The 21,684-nt window shown below is 40.8% G+C and overlaps 1 protein-coding gene and 1 pseudogene across 2 annotated transcripts in view; one reads left to right on the top strand and one right to left on the bottom strand.

The window, feature by feature from the left end:
- The window catches only part of PDZK1 (PDZ domain containing 1), a 31,038-nt gene extending 11,836 nt beyond the window's left edge, over positions 1-19,202 (bottom strand). Inside the window, exons 1-4 of one of the 2 annotated variants that reach the window (XM_045817350.1) lie at positions 19,122-19,202; positions 10,101-10,242; positions 2,269-2,480; positions 1,268-1,517 (exon numbers count right to left, since the gene is read on the bottom strand). In XM_045817350.1, coding sequence (XP_045673306.1) covers positions 1,268-1,517; positions 2,269-2,478 — 460 coding nt within the window. In that variant the 5' untranslated portion in view covers positions 2,479-2,480; positions 10,101-10,242; positions 19,122-19,202. The remainder of the gene's footprint in view (positions 1-1,267; positions 1,518-2,268; positions 2,481-10,100; positions 10,243-19,121) is intronic. The other variant, XM_045817351.1, reaches the window with a different exon arrangement.
- LOC123804856 lies at positions 5,021-5,619 on the top strand (annotated as a pseudogene).
- Positions 19,203-21,684: the final 2,482 nt, after the last annotated feature.

Raw genomic sequence — 21,684 nt, 5'->3', positions numbered from 1 at the left:
GGTATGATATGTGTTTCTTAATTAAATGTACTTTTTCAAGATACTCAGTCTAGGCAAAGGGCTGCTTTATAATGACTAGATAAGTTATTTGTAAGGAATAATAGTAACTTAAACTTTGCTTCCTTAAACACATTACCTTGTTATACTTCTGTCATGAAGAAAACATTTTCTTCATGAAGTTCATCTCTACCTCTGTCATGAAGAAAACATTTTCTTCATGAAGTTCATCTAAACCATTCACCTTATACAAATGCCCAAGAACCAAAAGAATAGACTCTGAATCATGATTTTTTTTATCATTTTACTGATAATGGACTTCTAAGAAGTGCCAAGCTTCCCTTGACCACCTACGCTATGTGTTTAATAATTGACAAACTTGAGAAATACCTATTATAGCCAGTTTATATCTCTTGCTACAGGCTAAATAAGCCTTGGAAACTAGATTATGTTTACTATTGGTTTGCTCTTTATCACGTGCCAAATTATGATCCACCACCAGAGCCTCTCTAGTACCAGAAAGTACACAGGAGGGGCAACATTGGAGGTAGAACCACAAGGCTAACACAGCTTTTATGGTTCCAGCCTCGATCCCAGAGAAACCATTATTGAACCACAGTCAACTGAACACAGGTCAGCCTGCACCCCTGAAATTTCAGAAACAGAACTTCTAGTACTTCCTGATGGTTGTGGTTTTTCAAATCACTATGTTACTGTCAGCTAGAGGTCAGGGACACACCTCAGAGTAAGTCTGGGCCATGGCTAAGGGTACTGTTTAAATGCCACAAGAGGGTAAGGATTTTTGCAATGTCCTTAACAACTATAACTGTGTCTGACACATCAATAGGTGCCTGAGAATTTATTGAATAAATGAGTGACAACCTGGGCACTCAGAGAGATGAAAAGAGATATCATTCTTACTCAAAAGTAGCTGTTATGAAGAACCTCCTTTTTCTGGCCTGTTATTCCCCAATGTCCCCTCCACTCTCACCCTAAGGAAGCTAGAACAGAATATCAGAGAATAATCAACCCCCTAACCCTCTGGTTAGCCTAACAAACACTGGGGGCCAGGAATGCCCAGTGCCAGCCTCCACCCTGCTGCTGTCTGATGTTTTGATTTTTAAGTGCACAATTGTGCAAAGGGAAGGGCAGGTAGAGTGCAGCTGCTGTTGGATGTCCATAGCAACTGGAAAGTTAATCAAAGAAGTCATTCATTGATAATATCTTTCTTCTGGAAAGCTGATTGTTCATGCCACACCCTCAAACTTACCTTGGACAGTTTTCAGAGAAAAGCCATAGGTGCTCCCTTCCTTCACCAGGTAGCAGAGCCGTGGCTGGGTCCAAGTCTGTGCTCCTCCATTCATCATAGGAGACAGTTTCTTACCATTCACACATGGCTCCATCTGACTTTGACCCAACTCTCTCAAGTCCACCTTTTTTTCCATGGCTTTCTCATAGGAATCTCCATCCAGAACTAGTAATGTCACTGAATTCCCACTCTTTCTGATCAGATCCACAACCTTAAAGGAAGAAAAGATAACTTTAACCAATAACCTTCTATTAACCACCAGAGGGGTATTGCTGGTTTATCATCTGGCCTTGGGGATTCTGACAGCTAATCCCTAATACCCAAATAGTCAGCAGATAATTCCCCAGCCATCTCCACCTCAGCCCTCCCCAGAGCCAGGTGCAGATTATGCTGGACCTCTCTTACTGTTGTAATCAAGAGTGTGGTCCAACCCCAGCCTGGAGGATTCTTAAAAGGACTGATCCTTTCTAAAGGCAAATGATACCCCTAGAGCATAACAGTTCCTCCCAGGTCTTATGGAAACAGAATGGTATTGTGAAAAGAGCACCCACTTGGAGACAGGTGGAATTGGGTTAAGGTCAGGCACTGCCATATGTTCACTGCATGAACACATAATTTATCTGAGCCTCTACTTCTCATCTGTGAAATGATATGTACCTCATGGGTTGTGATAAGAATTGAACAAAAATAAATAAATATGAAATTACCTAGCATAGTTCTTGGCATATCAGCACTAGGCAATGCATTTTAGACCTGAAACTACTGAAATCTGATAATAATTTGTACAGTTCTTAGTTAGGTATAAGAGACTTGATTAACTGGCAGAAAATGCAGCCATAAAGATGTGTGTCCTGCCTTGCCAGCTACAGCCAGGACAGCTCCATCGAACTCCAAAATAATAATCAGCAAAGATGTGGGGGCTGAATAGATCCTGAAAGAAGTACCACAAATGTCCCATTCACCTGCATATGTTCTTCCTTGTCCACAAAGACACCATTGATCCTAAGAACTCTGTCTCCATCCTGGAGGCCAGCCCTCTCTGCTGGGCTGCCCTTCTCAACCACCCGGACCAGGTGGCCATCAGTGTCCTTCTCAATTCGCAGGAAGAAGCCATAGCTTTGCCCTTCTTGTTTAGACAGCTTACATTCCCGGGGTTTAAAGGTGGAGGCCATGTCTGTGATGAGAAACAAATGGATACATCCATGGGAAAAAAAATCTAATTGAAGTCTGAGAATCCTGTCCTCCATCCCCTATAATCTTATTCTTCTAATCTCACCAAATCCAGACCATTTTATTAGCACCATTGGGAAATTAGTGGGCTTCCTTCCAGGACTTACTAATGATTTCCAAATTTATTTCCCCAAGGATAACCTTTTTACTTGCATTTCAAATGCATATATTTGTGTGGGGACTACACACAGATGCTTTAATTTCAATAGATCCAAAACCAAATTCTTCTTTGTCTCCTGACCTAAAGAAATTAGATCCAAGTATATGACCTAAATTTTTTAAGAAAATACAAGCCCACTTTCATTCAAATGTCTGAAGAGCCTGGCAAGTTCTAGGCATTGGGGATAAATCTATAGACAAGAGAGACCCATATGCCTCTCATATTAGGAAGAACATATTTTTACAATGACATGTGGTGAATGATATGCTAGGGAAGAATTCCTAGCATAAGGGATAAAAGGGAGAATATCAAAAAAAGGTCCTGGGAGCAGGGAATGGGGTGGGAACAATTAAGAATGCCTTCCTAGAGGAATGACTTTTCTAAGACCTAAAGGGTTCATAGGAGTTAGGTGAGGCAGGACAGAACAAGGAAGACCTTAATTTAAAAAACAGAGCAGCCAGGACTCAGAGCTGGCCTGCTACATTGGAAATAAGATATAAAGGTTGGTTTCCAGGGCCCTAAAATACTAGTCAGAGAAGAGTAGGGATGCCCAACAGAGGATTCCTATGGCCAGGTCAGATTTCTCTTTTTGAAAGCAGCTTCCATTTCCATCCACCCCTTCCCATGCCCCACTGCAGAAGCAAGGTCCTGAGCCACAGGAGGAGAACAGGACAAGTTTGAAAACCAGCAGCTACAGCTTTGGCACCCAGTTAGTAGAAGACTTCTATCAGCATCCCAAATGCTCCTGGATTAAGCTCCTTCGTTCATAGGAGAATAAGAATGGAGGCCAGAACTGCTGCAGTAAGGCTGAGGCCCAAGAGCAGATGGCTAGACTCTGCTGGTTAAACTGCCAGCAGGGCAAGCCTTCATGTTCTCCTCATCACAGTTCTCTACCAGTAAATGAGAGAATAAACTGACTATCCCTTCCCTTCTGGAGGGACAGTAATTCATGACCACACAGTATATGTGGGTGGAGGGTGAAGAAGAGACAATAAAATAATCCAGGCTCTGTGGAAGCCACACTGTTGTAATTCAAGATAGCCATCTCTGACCTTTGTGCCTACAGAGACAGGCATGCAGTACAAACGAGGCAGAATGCCTCCCACAGAATGCCTGATGACTTGACTATTTCATGTGGTCTCAGCAGAGTCTGGCAGCCACACCACCAGTGGCATGAATGATTAAGCAGCCAAGAAAACAAGAAACAAATAGGCAATGTTTCAAGTGATCTCTTACCAAGGGCCTAGGGTCTGAGCCCTCCTACTGAGTATCAGGGGAAGAGAAACGTGAAGCCATGATCACTGTAGTCATCATTTAAACCTGGGAAAGCCAAACAGGTCTAACATATCATGATCAACTGCCAGGAAGATGCCACTTTATATGGAAGCAGGGAAAGTAAGGAGTGAGAGGAGAAGAAAGCATCACCAGAGTAGGGTTCCTCACATGCAAGCATCTGTGTATGGTCCCTCTGACTATCTTACATTTTACTAATCTTTCTGCTGATCAACTATCCTGCAAACCTCAGGAACATTTTTCAACTCGAATCTACATCTATGTCCAAACTTAATTCTCATCTCAGTTCCTTTCAGCTCTCAATTTCATAGTACTGAAAAGCCTTAAAGGGGGGAAAAAAATCAAAAACAAAAACAAAGCCCTCTGAAGTTCGGAGGTAATTATAGAGAAACCTCATTCAAATCCTACAAAATTCAAAACATGTCCCTATAATCAAAGTAAAAGCCATTCATTATAGGCTGTGTTTTCATCAAGAGATAAGGCTGTTTGTGATGAGCATATGAATGCTTATTTCTAAGGTACCCACTCCTAAAATTCATTGATGTCACACCGGATCTTAATCTCTTTCTCTGTAGGTTGAGGATAGAAAGTGAAACTTCCTTGCTAGTAGGACTAGTCCTATGTTTGGGGAGGAGGGGAAGAGGCAAAGTAGTCTATCATCTCAATAGAGACTAGAAAGTCTGATATACAAAGAAACACAAATCATTGTTTTTGGACAAAATCTCAAGTTGTTTATTCGTCTGTTTAAAGTTTTTAAACAGCCAGACAGTAGTCACACAGATCTGCACTTTAACATCTTTAAAGCCTTAGGTGCTTAAGGTCAAAGTTTCCTTTCACATCTGTGGTTGAAGCCCAGAGAATTAGGCAATTCACACCAATAGAAATACTGACAGAAACACTGCCTAGGCAGAAACAGGAAGTGGGATCCAAACCTAGGTGTGGGTCAGGAGGAGGATGGAACTCTGAACACCCTCACATCAAACCCGTGCCACTGCCCTGTGCTGTCACCTTCCAAGAAAGGTCATAAGACCATGTCCAATATGGAGAAACACCTGTTTAACTTGAAATTTGCTGCCAAAGAGCTTAATGGGAATGCCAAGAAATGTGATAAAGAAGAAAAGGCTGAAAAGGGCAAGATAAAAAGGCCATTCAGAAAAGCAATACAGAAGTTGCAAAAATACCTGCTGAAAATGCAGTCTGCTGGAAGAATCAAGCAATTAATTTCTTGAGAATGAGTGCTAAGGTGAGTACTGTGGCAGCCAGAGTTCAAAGTGCAGTAACAATGGGCAAGGTAACCAAGTCCATGGCAGGTGTGGTTAAGTTTATGGATGCTACACTGAGGAGTATGAACCTTGAGAAGATTTCTGCCCTGATGGATAAATTTGATCACCAGTTTGATACACTGGATGTTCAAACACAACAAATGGAAGACACAATGAGTAGTACTACTATCCTAACAACACCACAAAACCAAGTGACTATGCTGCTTCAAGAAATAGCAAATGAAGGTGGCCTTGATCTCAGTCTGGAATGACCACAGGATCAGACGGGATCTGTTGGCACCAGTGTTGCTTCCATGAAACAGGATGAACTATCACAGAGACTGGCTCATCTATGTGATCAAGTATAATTTAAAGAACTGGTGCTTTTGTTTACCTCATGTACTTCTATTTACATCTACTTATCTATATGTGTATATAGATAAGTTGCACTCTGTTACACTAAGAACACTATATGTTACAGAATGCTTGAACACTATTTATATAACCCTTTCTTTTGCCATGCTGTACTTTCCAATACTTCAAGAAATTCCAGAGAATTTCCACCTTAACAGATTTTACAGTTTGTATATTATGTTGAAAAGTGTGGGGAACATTTTTCTTTGTAAATGACTTTCACCAGGCTGGCATTAGTTTGTTGTATATGAAACATCTTCCTCAAAAACTGCATCACAAATCTAACAACAAAATACTACAGAAGAAAGTATAGAATAAAGCTTTTGGTTTCTTTTTAATTCAAAGAAAAAAAAGAAAGAAAGAAATGCTACTGTGCTGGTTGGAAAACAGTGACTGCTTGAGCATGAGATTTCCTCCTGTCACCACATCTGCCCTCCCCACAATTCAGCCACTGAAGGTGCCCATGCCACACTGATAAAATATTTACCACCTTCAACTCCACCACTGGAGAAAGCTGATCAAAACACAAAAAAACAAGCCTTACATGGGGCCTTTGGGGTCCCAAAACTATTTGTTTTCTTTGCCATTTTGTAGACAGACAATTCAACTAGGCATCAAGAGGGCTGTGCTCTGGTCCAGCTCCAGGACTATGTCTGTCTAGTCCACACCCTGGTGTTCTGCTGGTCTCAAAATCTGGGCTGAGATCAGTTATTTGAGCAAGATTCCATCACTGCTATGGGATGAGGATGCCTGGTAGTTGAAACACAGGGCCTAACTAGGAAGGATCTTTATATTTAAGTATACTGTTTCCTAATTCTTCAGCCCCCCACCTCCATCTTCTGCTTCCTGAAGCAGGGATGAGACCCCTATGGTAGATAGACATAAAACTAGGGAAGATCTATGGATTTCTTATGATCTCATCACAGACATCTAAAGCCAGAGTCCATTAAATTTTCAGCAGGATTTATTCCCAAGTTCCAATAGCCAAAATAAAATACTGGAAATGAAAGAAAGCTATACCCATTACTGAGCTCTGGGGAAAAAAGTTAATTCTGGGAACAAAGTCACTTGTTTATAGAAAAGACAACAAAGTGCTTACTGGTGGACAGGAATACTTAGGGATGAGTGCCAAGAGGTTTTTAAAAACTCAGTCTAAATTACTAATTATACCTTTAAATCCCACCTTTTACCAAAAGAATTATATTATTGCTACCAGGATAGAGAATAACACGCTCATGGTCAAGAAAAAAAAAATAGGTACATTTTAGAAGTTAGGAAGGCTAGGTAGTGACCACAAAGGAGGGTAGATAGAACCTCTGAATGTGGGCAGAGAAGAAAAACTAAAGCTACTGGGCTGTTTTCCCATAGGAAAGAAATAGCTGTTAGGACCCAGAGGACTCTTCCAAGTCCAAGGTAGTCCAAGGTCAACATGGTTCCCTATGTGATCCCTACTCAACACTCACCCTCACCAGGAGCTCTGCATAGGGGCTGGAAGTCTGAGCCCAGAGTGGCTCATGAAGGAATTATGACTACACAGGTGAGACTCAAACAGCCCCACGTGTTTAGCTTAGTTGACTGAGGCTTAGAGGAAATCTCATTTTCCCCTCAGTTTGAGTGTTTGAGGCTGCAGGACTGCAGGACTTTCTGCAGCAGGGCTAGTTGGGGAAAGAGTGACACTACACTTCAATTGATCCCTGCATCAGAGAAGCTTGTAGTGAAGCATGGCTGTCCTGTTACCCTGCACATTAAAAAGTTCTCTGTTCTAATGTAATTGTTGTATGTGGACATATCCAGTTAAAATATCACATGGACATGAATGCCCATAAGCCTACCCAGTGCAGGGGACAGGATTAAGAATGAAGGAATCTTAAACCATGATCCCCTGGGAAATATTTGAGAGTTTTAACATCAGTGGGAACCTGATAAGAACACAAAACAGTTCCCAATTAAAAGTGAACATGCAGTGAAAGCAGAGTTATTTGTCTAAGTCTTCTGAGCTTCTAGGTATCATTTTGTAAAGGAATCCCAAAGTTGCTACAGACCAGATAAAACAAAGACCAGAAGAAAGTAAGTTATTCTAAGGAAGGAAAAGAAATGACAACTACTGGGGAAGTGAAGTTAGCAAGAATAATAGAACCTTTATTCATGTCTTCAATCTTGGGAGTTGTCTACCCATGCCCAAAGGCACTTACTGGCTTCATCTGAGTAAACAGATACACTTAGTTGAAATGGTGTAATCTATATACCATCAATAATAAATGGTATTACTGTATACCATTACTAAATGGAGGAAACTTGTGGGTGACAAATTAGACTGTAAAGGCCTTGAATACCAGCCCAGGGGATCCGGCTTTTGTTTGCTAGTCAGTGGGCACCACTCAAGGCATATAAACAGAGAGTGACAGGGTTAGAGTTCAGCTTCAAGAATAGTAGGTGGTAAGGACTGGAGCAAAGACACACTGGAGGCTGGCCAGGTAATAGGCTGTTGTAATAGTTCTACTCACATACAATAAAGGGCCTGGCCCAGTGTGGGAGCCATGAGATCACAGGAGTGACAAAGGTGGAAGAACTACAGTGAGGACTAAGTGAGAAATTGTATTAACTCTTCAATACTGTTCCCTCAGATTTGTGCATGCAGAGATGGCCTCAGATAGGACAAGTATGACAATAGGATGTCCAAAATATTTACTGAACCTTGACTAGTGTTCAGGAGGTCCATAGCCCCCAGGCTGTGTTAGGGCTCACAGGCCCTTGTTACTCACCCTAATTGCTGCTTACGTCACTCACATGTTGTTTTGTTGTGGATGCATGGTAATAAGGAAAGGGGCCTGTGTTGTACAAAGAGGTACATGCACAGTGAAGTCTTCTGAGGCCACAGCTCAATTTGAATACAACTGTGCTTTTGGGTCTTCTCAGTTCTGAGTTCCAAGAATATTCTAATTTCATAGTCATTTTCTCATTCTGTCTGCTTCTCCATAAGGGCCACTGTATACTTTCCCTGAATTTATTCCTTAGCTTATTTTTTTCTACTAACCAACCTTGTTACTTTTCAAGCCCTAGACCACCCTTCTGCTATGGACTGAATTGTGTTCCTCCCAAAATTCACATGTTGAAGCATTAACTCCCATTGTGACTATATTTACTGACAGGGCCTCATAAAGAGATAATTATGGTTAAATAAGGTCATATGTGTGGGGCTGTAATCCAATAGAACCAGCATCCTTATAAGAGAAACACACCAGGAGTGCATGTACAGGGAGAAAAGACCATGTGAGACCCTGGTTGGTGTGGCTCAGTGGATTGAGCACCAGTCTGCAAACCAAAGGGTCACTGGTTCGATTTCAAGTCTAGGGCATGTGCCTGGGTTGTGGGCCAGGTCCCCAGCAGGGGGCACACAAGAGGCAACCACATATTGATGTTTCTCTCCCTCTCTCTCCCTCCCTCACCTTCTCTAAAAATAAGTAAATAAAATCTTTAAAAAATAAAATTATGGAAAAAATAAAATAAAAGACCATGTGGGCACCCAATAAGAAGGAGGCCATCTGCAAGCCAAGAAGAGAGGACCCAGGAGAAACCCAACCTACTAACACCTAGTCTTAGACTTTCAGCCTTTAGAACTGTAAAGAAATAAATTTCTGTTGTTTAAGCCACCCAGTCTGGGATATTCTGTTATGGCAGCCAAGAGACTAATGCATTTTCTGAGTAATGCTACTCACTTAGCTGGCTGTTGGAAAAGGAAGGTGTGAAAAAAAAAAACAACTTTATGCCTTAGTAACTAGCAGAAAGGTGATATCATTAAACAGTGGAGCAATCATGAGGGAAGAGATGCAAGTCACTCTGAGATGAGTTTAAATCAAAGGGCATGGAGTTTAGCAGATGATGGACTAGAGTCTGCACAGCAGTGCTAGGTGAAGGCCATGAGTGAGAATATAAAAGGAAAAGGGTCAAGGATAAAGCTTTGCATAATACCTATATCTAGGTGACAAGAAGATGAAGCAGAGAGGGAATAATCACAAGGCCAAGATTTGACAGTATAGTGCAAACTAAAAAATTAATTTCATGGTAAGATAGCTAACAATGTCAAAGGACATTACGAGGTAAAGAATATGAAAACAGAAAATGCCACTAAGCTTAGAAAATGGAAGTCCAGGATGGATAAGGGACTAAGAAATGAGTAGATAGTAAATAACAGAGGCAATGAATAGAGACATATCTTAAAACAGATAAATGAGAGAGTTGTGCTAGCAGCTTGAAGAGAGAGCAGAGTTGGTGGGTGGTGTTATTTTTAATATTGAGAAAACAGTCAGCATGTTTGTATATCAAGGAATGACATGAAAGCATAGGAAATGGCTTTAGCTTGATGAGCTGAACTAATTCCACTGGGCAGCACAGAAGTGGGAAAAAATGAGATAAAGAGGAAAATGAGATCACTTACCTCGGCTTCAATCTCTCCTGCAAAGCAGTTGAGACAAATCAGGAACTTCAAGAATATGGACCAAAATATCCACTGGGTTCAAACTAATAAATCAGTGAATCTGGCCAGGAGAGGACTGTGGGTCAGCTGCTATTTACAACTCCTGTGAGGAAGTAACAGCCTGGTGTGACAGATTTCTCACGAAATTAATGCAAAATATCCCCATTTTAATTGTTTTATTTTCTATTACAGTTTACATTCAATATTATTTTGTGTTAGTTTCAGGTATACAGTGTAGTAACTAGACAATCATATACTTTATAAAGTCTTCTCCCTCTCCCAATTTTTCCAGTACCCACCTGGCACCATACATAGTTTTTACAATATTATTGTCTATACTCCCTCTGCTGTACTTTACATCCCTGTGACTATTTTGTAACTCCCAATTGTACCTTTTTTATTGTACTTTTTTCATTGCCATTTAGTCCCCTTATATCCCTCTCCCCCCAGCAATCACCACACTGTTGTCTATATACATGAGTCCATTTTCCTTTCCAATTTGTACTTCTTAATCTCTTCACCTTTTTTACCTAGTCCCCAGACTCTTCTCCCCTCTGGCAACTGTCAGTCTGCTCTCTGTGTCTATAAGTCTGTTTTAATTTTGTTTGTTCATTTATTTTGTTGTCTTTTAAAAATATTTTATTTATTTTTAGAGAGAGGGGAAGGGAGAGAGGAAGAGGGGGAGAGAAACAGCAATGTGAGAGATAAACATTGACCCATTGCTTCTTGAATGCACCCCGACCTGGGACCAAACCTACAACCCAGGCATGTGCCCTGACTGGGATGGAACTGACAATCTTTTGTTTTGCAGAATAATGTCCAACCAACTGAGTCACACTGGTCAGGGCTATTTTGTTTTTTAGATTCCACATGTAAGTGAAATAATATGGTATTTGTCATTCTCTGACAAAATTATTTCACTTAGTGTAATACTATGTAGGTCCATTCATGCTATTGCAAATGGTAAGATTATATTCTTTTTTATGGCTGAGAAAATTCCATTTTATATATGTACCACCACGTTTTTACCCACTTGTCTATTAATGGGCACTTGGGTTGCTTTCATATTTTGGCTATTATAAATAACATTGTGATGAACATAGAGGTGAATATATTCTTTTGAATTAGTGTTTTGGGATTCTCCAGGTAGAAATAGGACCCAGAGTGGAATCACTGGGTCAGTCATAAGGCGGTTCTCTTTTTAATTTTTTGACCTCTCCACACTGTTTTCAATAGTGACTAAAGAAACCTGCATTCACACCAACAGTTCATGAGGGTTCCCTTTTCTCTACATCCTTGCCAACATTGTTGTTTGGATTTATTGATAATAGCCATTCTGTCAGGCATGAAGTGGCTTCATTGTGGTTTCAATTTGCATTTCTCTGATGATTAGTGATGTTGAGTATCTTCTCATAATACTATTGGTCATCTGTATGTCCTTTTTTGAAAAAGTATCTATTCAGGTCATCTGCTCATTTTTTAATTGGGTTTTTTCTTTTTTTTTTTTGGTGTTGAGTTGTATGAGGGCTTTTATTTTTATTTTTATTTTAGAGAGAGAGGAAGGGAGGAAGAGGGAGAGGGAGGGAGAAAGAGAAAGATTTGTTGTTCCACTAATTTATGAAATCATTGGTTGATTCTCCTATGTGCCCTGACCAGAGAGCAAACCCACAACCTTGGTGGGTAGGGATGATGCTCTAATCAACTGAGCTACCTGGCCAGGGCCTGTATGAGTTCTTTATAAATTTTGGGTATTAACCCCTTATCAGATGTACCATTGGTGAATATGTTCTCCCATTCAGTGGGTTGTCTTTTTGTTTTGTTGATGGTATCCTTTGCTGTGCAAAAACTTTTGAGTTCAGTGTAGTCCCATTTGTTTATTTTTTCTTTTGTTTCCCTTGCCTAAGGAGATATATCAGAAAAAAAAATATGGCTAAGAGAAATATCAGAGGTTTTACTGCCTATGTTTTCTTCTAGTTTTATAGTTTTCAGTCTTACATTTAAGTCTTTAATCCAGCAAAAGTCCCCATTTTAAAAAGCCAGCAGCTATTCAGATTTTTAAGAACCTCCATGTAAACTAAACAGTTATAAACTGGGCTGAAAGTTTATAACCACTGGCAAAAAGGATTTCCAATAGCCACAGCATGGTTTCACTACAGTGAGTAAACAAATTGAATAAAATTTTCTAAGAAACAGCTTAGGTTAAATATATATTTTTATTAGGTAGATAGATAGATCGATCGATCTCATGAGTTTAAAGCAGACCAAACAGCATGGTTTCTCATAGCTTTTTCTCATAAAAAGGTACAGAAAAAATAGAAGGAGAGAGTGGTAATTTCTCCCCCAAGTTGGGTTTTGACATGTTTAAAAACAAAAGACTAGGAGGTGAGGATTTCTGTATTTACCATTACAGCACAGAGCTGGAATGATAGACTGTGGGGCCAATGTGAATGGTCAGGTAAGAGAAGCCAGGAAGTTCAAGTGTTTCAGGGGCTGGTTCAGCAGGATGAATAGGAAGAGGGAAGAAGAAGAGACTGAGGGAGTAGTTTCAAAAATTAAGTGTTCTCATGGAAAAAAAGTCATCTTAAAAGATATTCAGAATAGAGTAGTTTCTGGCAAGGAAAAGCTTAAAGTGGCCATATATGTGGCTAATATGAAGAAAATTTGCATTTTTTCTTTCCATCTTTCCCAGCATTCTAGTTTGGGTAAAGTATGTTTGAAAGAATAAGAGTTTTAAATCTAAACACAGTTTTTAATCCTGGTGTCACTATGTGCTAGCTGTGAGAACATGGGCAACTTTCTTAATTTTGTGCTGAAGACAAAAGTACACCCAGAACAGAAAATGCACACGGACAAGGTGAAGGTTACTTACGATGGAACATGTAAAGCATGTAAGCGCAGTATCTGAAGCAGAGAAGCCTACTCCATGCACACTGACTTCCCTGTCCCCTGGTGGCAGTCCTATGGTAATGGGAATCCCATTTTCTGAGAGAACATTTGAGCAATGCTCCCACTTTCTTTTAGAAGCAGACAAGTAGAGATTGAATTATGAAGTATGGATGGGCAAGCACCTTGATTATCAGATCAGGAGTTCACTTTAGACCTCCTCTGCAAAGTTAGTTTTAGGTGCTGAAAAGCTAGGGTTGATTATTTTATTCCCCATGAAATTTTAAAGTTCAAATAATGAACTCATATTTCCCTGAGCCCAGAAGTATCATGTAAGTCTGAAAGCTAGGGAATTACAAAAATGGCACCAAATATTTTGTCTCAGTGAGGTATAAGATTCCAGGGAGCTTTCACAGAACTCCAAGACTAAGCTGGCCAGAGTCCCAACACCTGGAGCAGATGAGCTCTAAGAGATGTGAGCCCAAGGTACCCCAACAAAGGGACCCAAGGAACAGACAAGAGTGAAGGAGATAGAGTGAGGAAAGAATTACCTTAATAGAGATCTATCTGGCCCAGGTAACTAGGATCATGGTAAGTAGGGAGTAACTAGTGAATAAGCTCACTCACCAGACAGGATCACTAAATTTCCAAAAGATTAGTAAAAAGGGTGTTAGATACACAGCATTCTATGTGGAGGTGGAAAAACAGAAGGAAGCTGTTTTACCCAGAGATAGCCAAGTGGAAGAAAAAAGCCCAGGGATATCTTCTTTGCTGATGTCCCAGCGTCCAGGATGTAAAAGGATTATTCTATAAATATAGTGATCAACAACTGTTAGTCATGAGTACTCTAACCTCACCACCATCTTATCTAATAGTAATTAGGAATCAGTGATACAGTCAGTATCAGACTACACAGAAAATACACCCTCTCTTCACAAAGCACTTATATAACCAACCCTCAAACCATGAAAATGCTAAACAGCAAAAACTTAGCAAAACAGCTGAATAATATTTAACCCTAGTTACTGAGACTATGAGAGGATATTTGTGCAACCTAGGATATAACCACATAGTAAACGATTTCTATTTCATTAAGGCATGAGGGGAAGAGAGGTCAAGAACTCCAGGATAACATTCAACCTGAATGTTATTCACTTTGCACTGAACTCCACACTGATGCATAAAACACTCTGAACTTTAGCAAGGAGAAAGCAACATTCCTGGGAAGCTTGACCAGGCACATCCACACATTGTGCCCTTGTGAGGAACACTTCTTCAGCATTTGCATGCATGTGTAAAGAGTGAGACAAACAAATCACTAGACTTTTGTTGGAAAATACAATTAGTGGAGACTGGTGATGTTAAATCAGCAACTCTAGACTGGCTGAAAATTCCCCACAGCCATCAGCCCTGACCAAGGGCTTTCTGCCCTGTGCCAGAAGTATCTCTGCCTTCTTTCAGAGCCTTAGCACAACCTGTTTCTTGTACCTTGGCTAGTATGGACAGGTGTATAAAGTAAGGAAGAGATAAAGAAAATTCCATTTTATTTTCTTCACAAATATTTTACCTAGAGCATATCCTACATCTTTGCTGTAGATAATATATTTGAGGCCACCTGGATTCCTCAATTGAAAGGCAAGACCTGTGAGAATTCAAACATTCAAGTGTATTAATTTTAAATAATTAGTATCAAAAATAGGATAAGTGCCCTAAAATATGTATTTGCTAACTGTACTTCCCTCTGTGATAGTTACTGTTTAGTCTTCACAAGCAATAGATTTCAAATATGGGAAATTAATGAAGTGCATTGCATTGAGAATTATGTGGCAAAGAGTGATCATCGGCCCAGTGACCAATTCAGTTCTTATTTCTGATTTATGTTAGGGAATGGAATCTGTTTATCTCAAAGTTCATTCGTCCCACTGGTACTAAATACTGCTCCAGCCACCATGAACAACACTTTGTCCTATATGGTAGGACTCTGGGATGGAGTTCAAAGTGTTTCACACTTCACTTGCTTATCTAAGAGTTCTGTAAATTGGTAGAGATAGAGTCAATATTGCATGAAAACTGAGATGTCCTCACAGAAAGGATATAGTATCTACTCCTGCTGATAGAACTAGTGCCTAAAAATAACCAAACCATCCAGAGAGTTGGCTGGAACAAAGTTATCACCCCAAATTGGCACCTGGTTTTACAAGATCCTTTGAACTTACATTTCTACCCCCTCACTTTTTTTCTATGTACAGAGTCCTCCCACCTCCTGTCTCTCCCACTCAGTGCCTCAAGACAAACTTCCTGTTCTTGCTCTCACCATGTTAGCCTCTAAAAATTTATTCAAGACACAAAAATCCAGATATCTGGTTCAGGTTTTGAGGCTCAGCATTATCCAGCTCTACTCCTCAGCAGGCACCAAGGCTGGCCTTTGCTCAGGCCCCATGTTCTGCCTGAAATACCATCCCCATTCTGATTAGGTCCTAAGCAAACATTTTTTACAAGTGAATGAATTCAAGACCTACCCATTTTCAAAGCTAAGTTCAAAGTTTAGATGTATGAAAATCCTTTCCTGACCAGCACAGTCTGGAAATGTCACCCCATCCTCTGAATTTCAAGTATCATTTATATAATTAATTATATTTAGTACCTGCTGAGGGCAGAGACTGAGGCTCAACCCAGATTAAATACCATCCTGCATTCACAGAGCCCATAGTGCAGTGGAGAGAGCTACAAACATAACTACCAAACAAGGGTATGGGTGCTGGAATGTTGAAAAATAAGTATTTTGTATAGAGACAAACTCACTAATAGAGAGAACAAAATAATGGTCACCAGATGGGAGGGAGGTGGGGTGATGGGTGAAAAAGGTGAAAGGGATTAAGTACAAATTGCCAGTGATAAAAATAGTCACAGGGATATAAAGTACAGCATGGGAAATATAGTCAATAATGTTGTAATAACTATATATGGTACCAGATAGGTACTAGATTTATCAGGGTGATTACTTCATTTTTAAGCTATATAAATGTCTAATCACTATGTTGTGTACCTGAAACTAAAATAATACTGTATGTAAACCATAATTGAAAAAAAAGTAAATGTATTGTTATTGTTACACATATTTATTGAGCTCCCACTAGGTTCTAAGCACCAGCTTCAGTACCTTTTATGAGTTTTCATCTAATCCTAATAGTCCATTTGACAAGGGAAAGAGACTCTGAAAAGTTAAGTTGGTCTCCCATGGCTATTTGGATAAGCAACAAAACCTAGATTCAAACCCAGTTGAGTCTGGGCTCCTTCCACAGTTTCCCCAGCTCCCCAACCATGAGAGATATGCTGTGTTAGAAAACTCAAGTAGTTAGGCTAGGAGGAGGAAGGCATGCAAGGCAAAAGAAAGAGTACAGGTGAATTCAGGAATGGTGAATGGTTCAGAGCACCCAGAGAACAGGACATATTGAAAGGACAAAAAAAGTTAAGACTGTAAATGCCTTAGACTCAGTCCTACAGATTATAGAGAAGCTTCAGTGTTTATGTCTGTGAGGCTTGGAGCCTCAGAAACTGGTGGTCATCTCAAACCAAGAGCAAACCCTCCCTGGTTGTCATTAAGCAAGTTAGTAGGTGCTATCTTTCCTGTTTACAAAACTCCTTGCCAGTGCCAGGGTTCCTTCCTTCCCTGGGGTTATGCCTCTCACAAAGCTGTCTGAAGATCCTCAGAATATATTTCAGCTGTGCAAGGCACAAAGTGCATTGTCTCATCTAGTCCTCATAACACTAAAAACTAGGTTCTATTATGACTGTTTGAGGAGGAAATAGAGATTTAGAGGGGAAAAACATGCCTGTTCTGGAATGCATGTTTCCAGTTAACACCCATGCTCTTAATCACCTAGCCATAATACCAACCAGGCAGAAATGAAAGAAATTTGAGCAGTCCCTCATGAAGGACCAAGGTGAGGAATTGTTGAGATCTTGAAGAAAATATGTCTAACTCTAACTTGCTACTCTTGTCAAATTCTTATGCAACAAATATGAAACCATTTAACCAAGATGTAAAACAGAGACACCCATTCCCACATCATCAGACTTTGGACCTCAGATAACCTGACAGTATCAGAATTCTTCGACCTCCTCACCTTCAGAGCAGCTTATCAAAACATCCCAATTCTGCCCTGGCTGGTGTGGCTCAGTGAATTGAGGGCTAGCCTGTGAACCAAAGGGTCGCTGGTTCAATTTCCAGTCAGAGCACATGCTTGGGTTGTGGGCTAGGTCCCCAGCAGGGGGCATGCAACAGGCAGCCCTACATTGATGTTTCTGTCCCTCTCTTTCTCCCTCCTTTCCCCTCTCTCTAAAAATAACTAAATAAATACATTTAAAAAAAATGAAATCCTGATTTTATCCTTGCAGCTCCTTCCCTGCCATACCAACTTTCATTTACCCAAATATCTAAGCATCTACTTTTGCCAGGTGTTGTTCTGGGAATTGGGATTACAGCAAGTAACAACAAAGGACAAGATCCCTGCTCTCTTGAAACTACATCTAGCAAAGGTGGCATATAAGAAGTAAACAAGATGATTTCTGATAATAAGGCTACAAATGAGGAATATAGTGGTGGAGTGGAGGGGGAAGCTGATTTTAAAAGCCCTTCCTGGGGAGCTAACATTTTAATTCACACCCAAGTGATAATAAAGAGCTAGACTTCAAAGCTCCAGGATCTATTCTACTTGGTGTGCTGAAAAGAACAATTGTGATTATTAAGTCTCAACTCCTTATTTATAGATGAGTAAAGGCTCAACAAGATTAAAAGATGGAACAAGGTCTCCAACTAGCCACAAGGCTGTGTGTCTCCCACTGTTCCACAGAGCCTTCAGATACATACACACATTTAAAATGTAAGCACATTTGTCTTTCTGCTCAAGCACATATTTGTAATTTTATTTTCAGTACAGCCTTTAGCAAAAGATGAGAGGCTTTGATAGATGACAAAATTGAGGCTCCAGCTAGCTGACTTGTCTAATAGCCTGTCACTAACAGCTGAATGAAAACCGAGGTTATTGTATTCCAGCCCCATGTTCTTTGCTCTGGATGAGAAGCAGCTGTCTATCTAGTGGTCTATGAACTGAGGACATCATTACTAGCAACTTCATAGTGTATGGTGCAAAGAATATGCAAGAGTCAATGGTAAGACCAATTTACTTAGTCATAACACACAAACTCAAAGTCCCTGAATTATTACTTCATGAAAAAATGTGTGACTCCAGGTGACTAGACAACCATGACCTGAGACCATCAGCCCCTATGATTTCTGGATAAAAGAATGAGAGCATGTCAGTGCAACACTGCAGGGACTAAAGCTAAGGAGGAATGTGTTCTCGCAGAGCCAGCCAGAATAGGATTCTTAGCTGGTGGGCCCTTAGATGAAAGTCATGTTTAAGTTCCTTGACCCCACTACTTAGGAAAGAACCTGCCAGTGGTTCCCAAACCTGCCTGTACATGAGACTCCTCTGGGTGAGTGTTAAAAAATACAAAGAACTAGAAATTCCGAAGGGTAGAGCCTGAAGATCTACATTTTAAAATTCAGCCAGCCTAGAAATCCCCTGGTTTTTCCTCATTTCTCAGTGCTATAATGTGATGAAAAGAATAGCAATGCCTGTCTGTATTGTCCAGCTACATTAGGCTGTAACCCTTAAGAAAATCTCTATTACCCAGAGCCCTTGCATAGCCGGAAAGTTCTGTGAGTATCTCCCTGTGACCTGTGAGGTCTGCTGTCTCACTCCCTTTGGCTGTACATCAAACCTCCGTGCAACTGTGAGAAAGCTTTTGTTTGAGGATTAGTTTACCAACTCCTTTGTAAAGTGCACCCTCACTTGCAAGTGTTGGGGTTCCTCAAGCAGAGAGAATCTAGGAGACTAGTCCCCCACCACTACACAAACACACCACCATCACCACCACCACCAAGGGGGCCTGGCTCCTTGCTCCTTCTGCATGAGCCTCTCTTCTGTCCTTGATAGCCAGCTATTGCTTAGAAGAGGGAAAAGGAAAAGGAAAAAGGTGATTCAGGCCCAGGTGGTCAGCCCCTCAGTCGGGGGACTCAGAGTTAGTTCTTACCTGGACCTGGAAGGAAGAGCTGCTGGGTCCACTTGGGAATTCACTCTCTGCTGGTGAGTTGTTTTCTTGGAACTCACTGGACTTTGAACAAAGATTGATTTAAAAGCTGATGTATTTAACAGGGACACATGGTCTGAGTTCAAGTGACCTCTGTCCTGCTTCCTGCCAGCTGGCTAGGCCCTGAGCTGGGCAAACACAATGCACTGGCCTACCTTCCTCACTGTGTAGGATGCCACTGCTTGCCAGCCTCTCCCAGAGAAGAGGAGGGCAAAGTAGAGGGGAATGACAGCCAGGGAAGAGGTGCCTTTGCCTTCTCTGTTCTCTCCCTCTGGCAGATGCCTTGGTCACATCCAACAAACATCCAACTGATACTCAATGCCTTAGGAGCCTCCACTCTCTCCCATCCGAAGGTCAGGGCGGAGGGACTCCTGAGCATCCTCATGAACTGAGGTCTTCCTGTGGAGTAGTAACCTGTGCAACCACTGTCAGTAAAGTGCCAGGAGGCCAATAAGACCCCTAAATTCAGCAAAGGCCCTCATGTGCCAGTCCTTTCTCCTCTGACAGTGAGAGTTTTCACTCAATTGCTCACTGGGAATTGTGCAGTAAAGTTCTGGCTTTATTGCGTAGGCTCCCTTCTTCTTGTTATACACTCCTCATCTCTCTTTTTTTTACCCTCTCTCTCACCTGAGAGTGCTGTTTTTATTTTCAATTGTTTTCCCTTTTCACACTCAGAATCTCTCAGACAAGCCCAGCCAGGTAGGTGGAAGGCATTGCTATAAGCTCCTCTCAACCTGAAGCCCCAGCCAGGCCAGCAGCTGATCCCTATCAGTGGCACCCACACAGGCAAACCCAGCACCCAGCTTCTCACTGACCTGGATCCTCACCCCACGCTGGAAATCAAAGCAAAAGATGGCTGTGAAGCAAAGTGAACCACAGGCTGCGGGGGTTGGTCTCACCCTCCTCCACTCATGTTGGAAGGGTCACTGGTCTTTACTGGGCCTTGGCTAGCCCCAGCAAAGGCATGGCATGAGCCAGAGGGTAATGGTTAAAAATGACGAACATCTGAGTAGCTAACTCAGGTCGCCTCTATTTTGATACTATGCCCCATGAGCCTCCTGGACATCTTCCAAAGCAAAGGGACGAATGAGAAAATCTGAATTTAGGATCAGAACACCTGCGTTCAAATTCTGAATCTACCATTTCCTAGGTGTTTGATCTAGAGTAATTCACTTTTAACTCAGTCTCACCTTTGTCATCGGTAAATAGTTATTACATTGTTTTTAGAAATTTCTTTTTTATATTAAGCCAAAATATCTCACTTCCACCCACAGGTCCTGATGCCTCCCTCTGAGCTGCCCTAAAACCACTCTTTATCTACATGGCAGTCCTTCAAATATTAGAAAGCTGGTACATTCTCCATAAGCCTAATTCCTTAAGGTGGTCTGCCTATGCCAGAACTTCCAGATTTCTCACCAGACTTCAGCCAATTTGTCAACATCCCTCTGAAAATCAAAGACCTGAAGGAGAAACTTTAAAGTGAGGAAATTGTTCTATATCTTGAGTGTGGGTAGACACAGTTATCTATAATTATCAAAGTTCACCAATCTGTACCCCTAAAATTGGTGAATTACATTGCAAGTAAATTATACCAGAAGTTTTATTTATCTATTTTTAAGTATTTTATTGATTATGCTATTACAGTTTCCCCATTTTTTTCTCCTATTATCCCCCTCCACCCCTATCCCCTCAACCCTCCAGCATTCCACGCACCCCTTAGTTCATGTCCATGGGTTGTACATACAAGTTCTTTGAGTCCTGTTTCCTATACCATTTTTATCTCTCCCTATTTTATGCCTATTAATTATGCTTCTTCTTCCCTATACCTTTCCCCCTATTCCTCCCTTCCCCATCCCCAATGAAATCCTTCCATGTGATGTCCATTTCTCTGATTCTGTTCCTGTTCTAGTTGTTTGCCTAGTTTTTGTTTTTGTTGTTTTTCTTTTCTTTTAGGTTCATTTGTTGATAGTTGTGAGTTTGTTGTCATTTTACTGTTCATATTTTTTACCTTCTTTTTCTTAGATAAGTCCCTTAACATTTCATATAATAATGGTTTGGTGATGATGAACTCCTTTAACTTGACCTTATCTGGGAAGCACTTTATCTGCCCTTCTATTCTAAATGAAAGCTTTGCTGGATAGAGTAATCTTGGATGTAGGCCTTGTCTTTCATGACTTGGAATACTTATTTCAGCCTCTTCTTGCCTGCAAGGTTACTTTTGACAAATCAGCTGAATAGCATAATGGGCACTCCTTTGTAGGTAACTGTCTCCTTCCCTCTTGCTTCCTTTAGGATTTTCTCTTTATATTTAATCTTGGGTAACTTAATGATGATGTGCCTTGGTGTGTTCCTCTTTGGGTCCAACTTCTTCGGGACTCTCTGGGTTTCCTGGACTTCCTGTAAGTCTATTTCCTTCTCTAGATTGGGGAAGTTTTCCTTCATTATTTGTTCAAATAAGTTTTCAATTTCTTGCCATTGTTGTTCTCCTGGCACCCCTATAATTTGG

The sequence above is a fragment of the Phyllostomus hastatus genome, unplaced genomic scaffold (assembly GCF_019186645.2).
Source record: "Phyllostomus hastatus isolate PE091 unplaced genomic scaffold, TTU_PhHast_1.1 phas_scaffold_216, whole genome shotgun sequence".
NCBI classification, from domain to species: Eukaryota; Metazoa; Chordata; class Mammalia; order Chiroptera; family Phyllostomidae; genus Phyllostomus; species Phyllostomus hastatus.
Note: the sequence above shows the minus strand (reverse complement) of the source record. Positions and strands in the feature narration are given on the sequence as shown.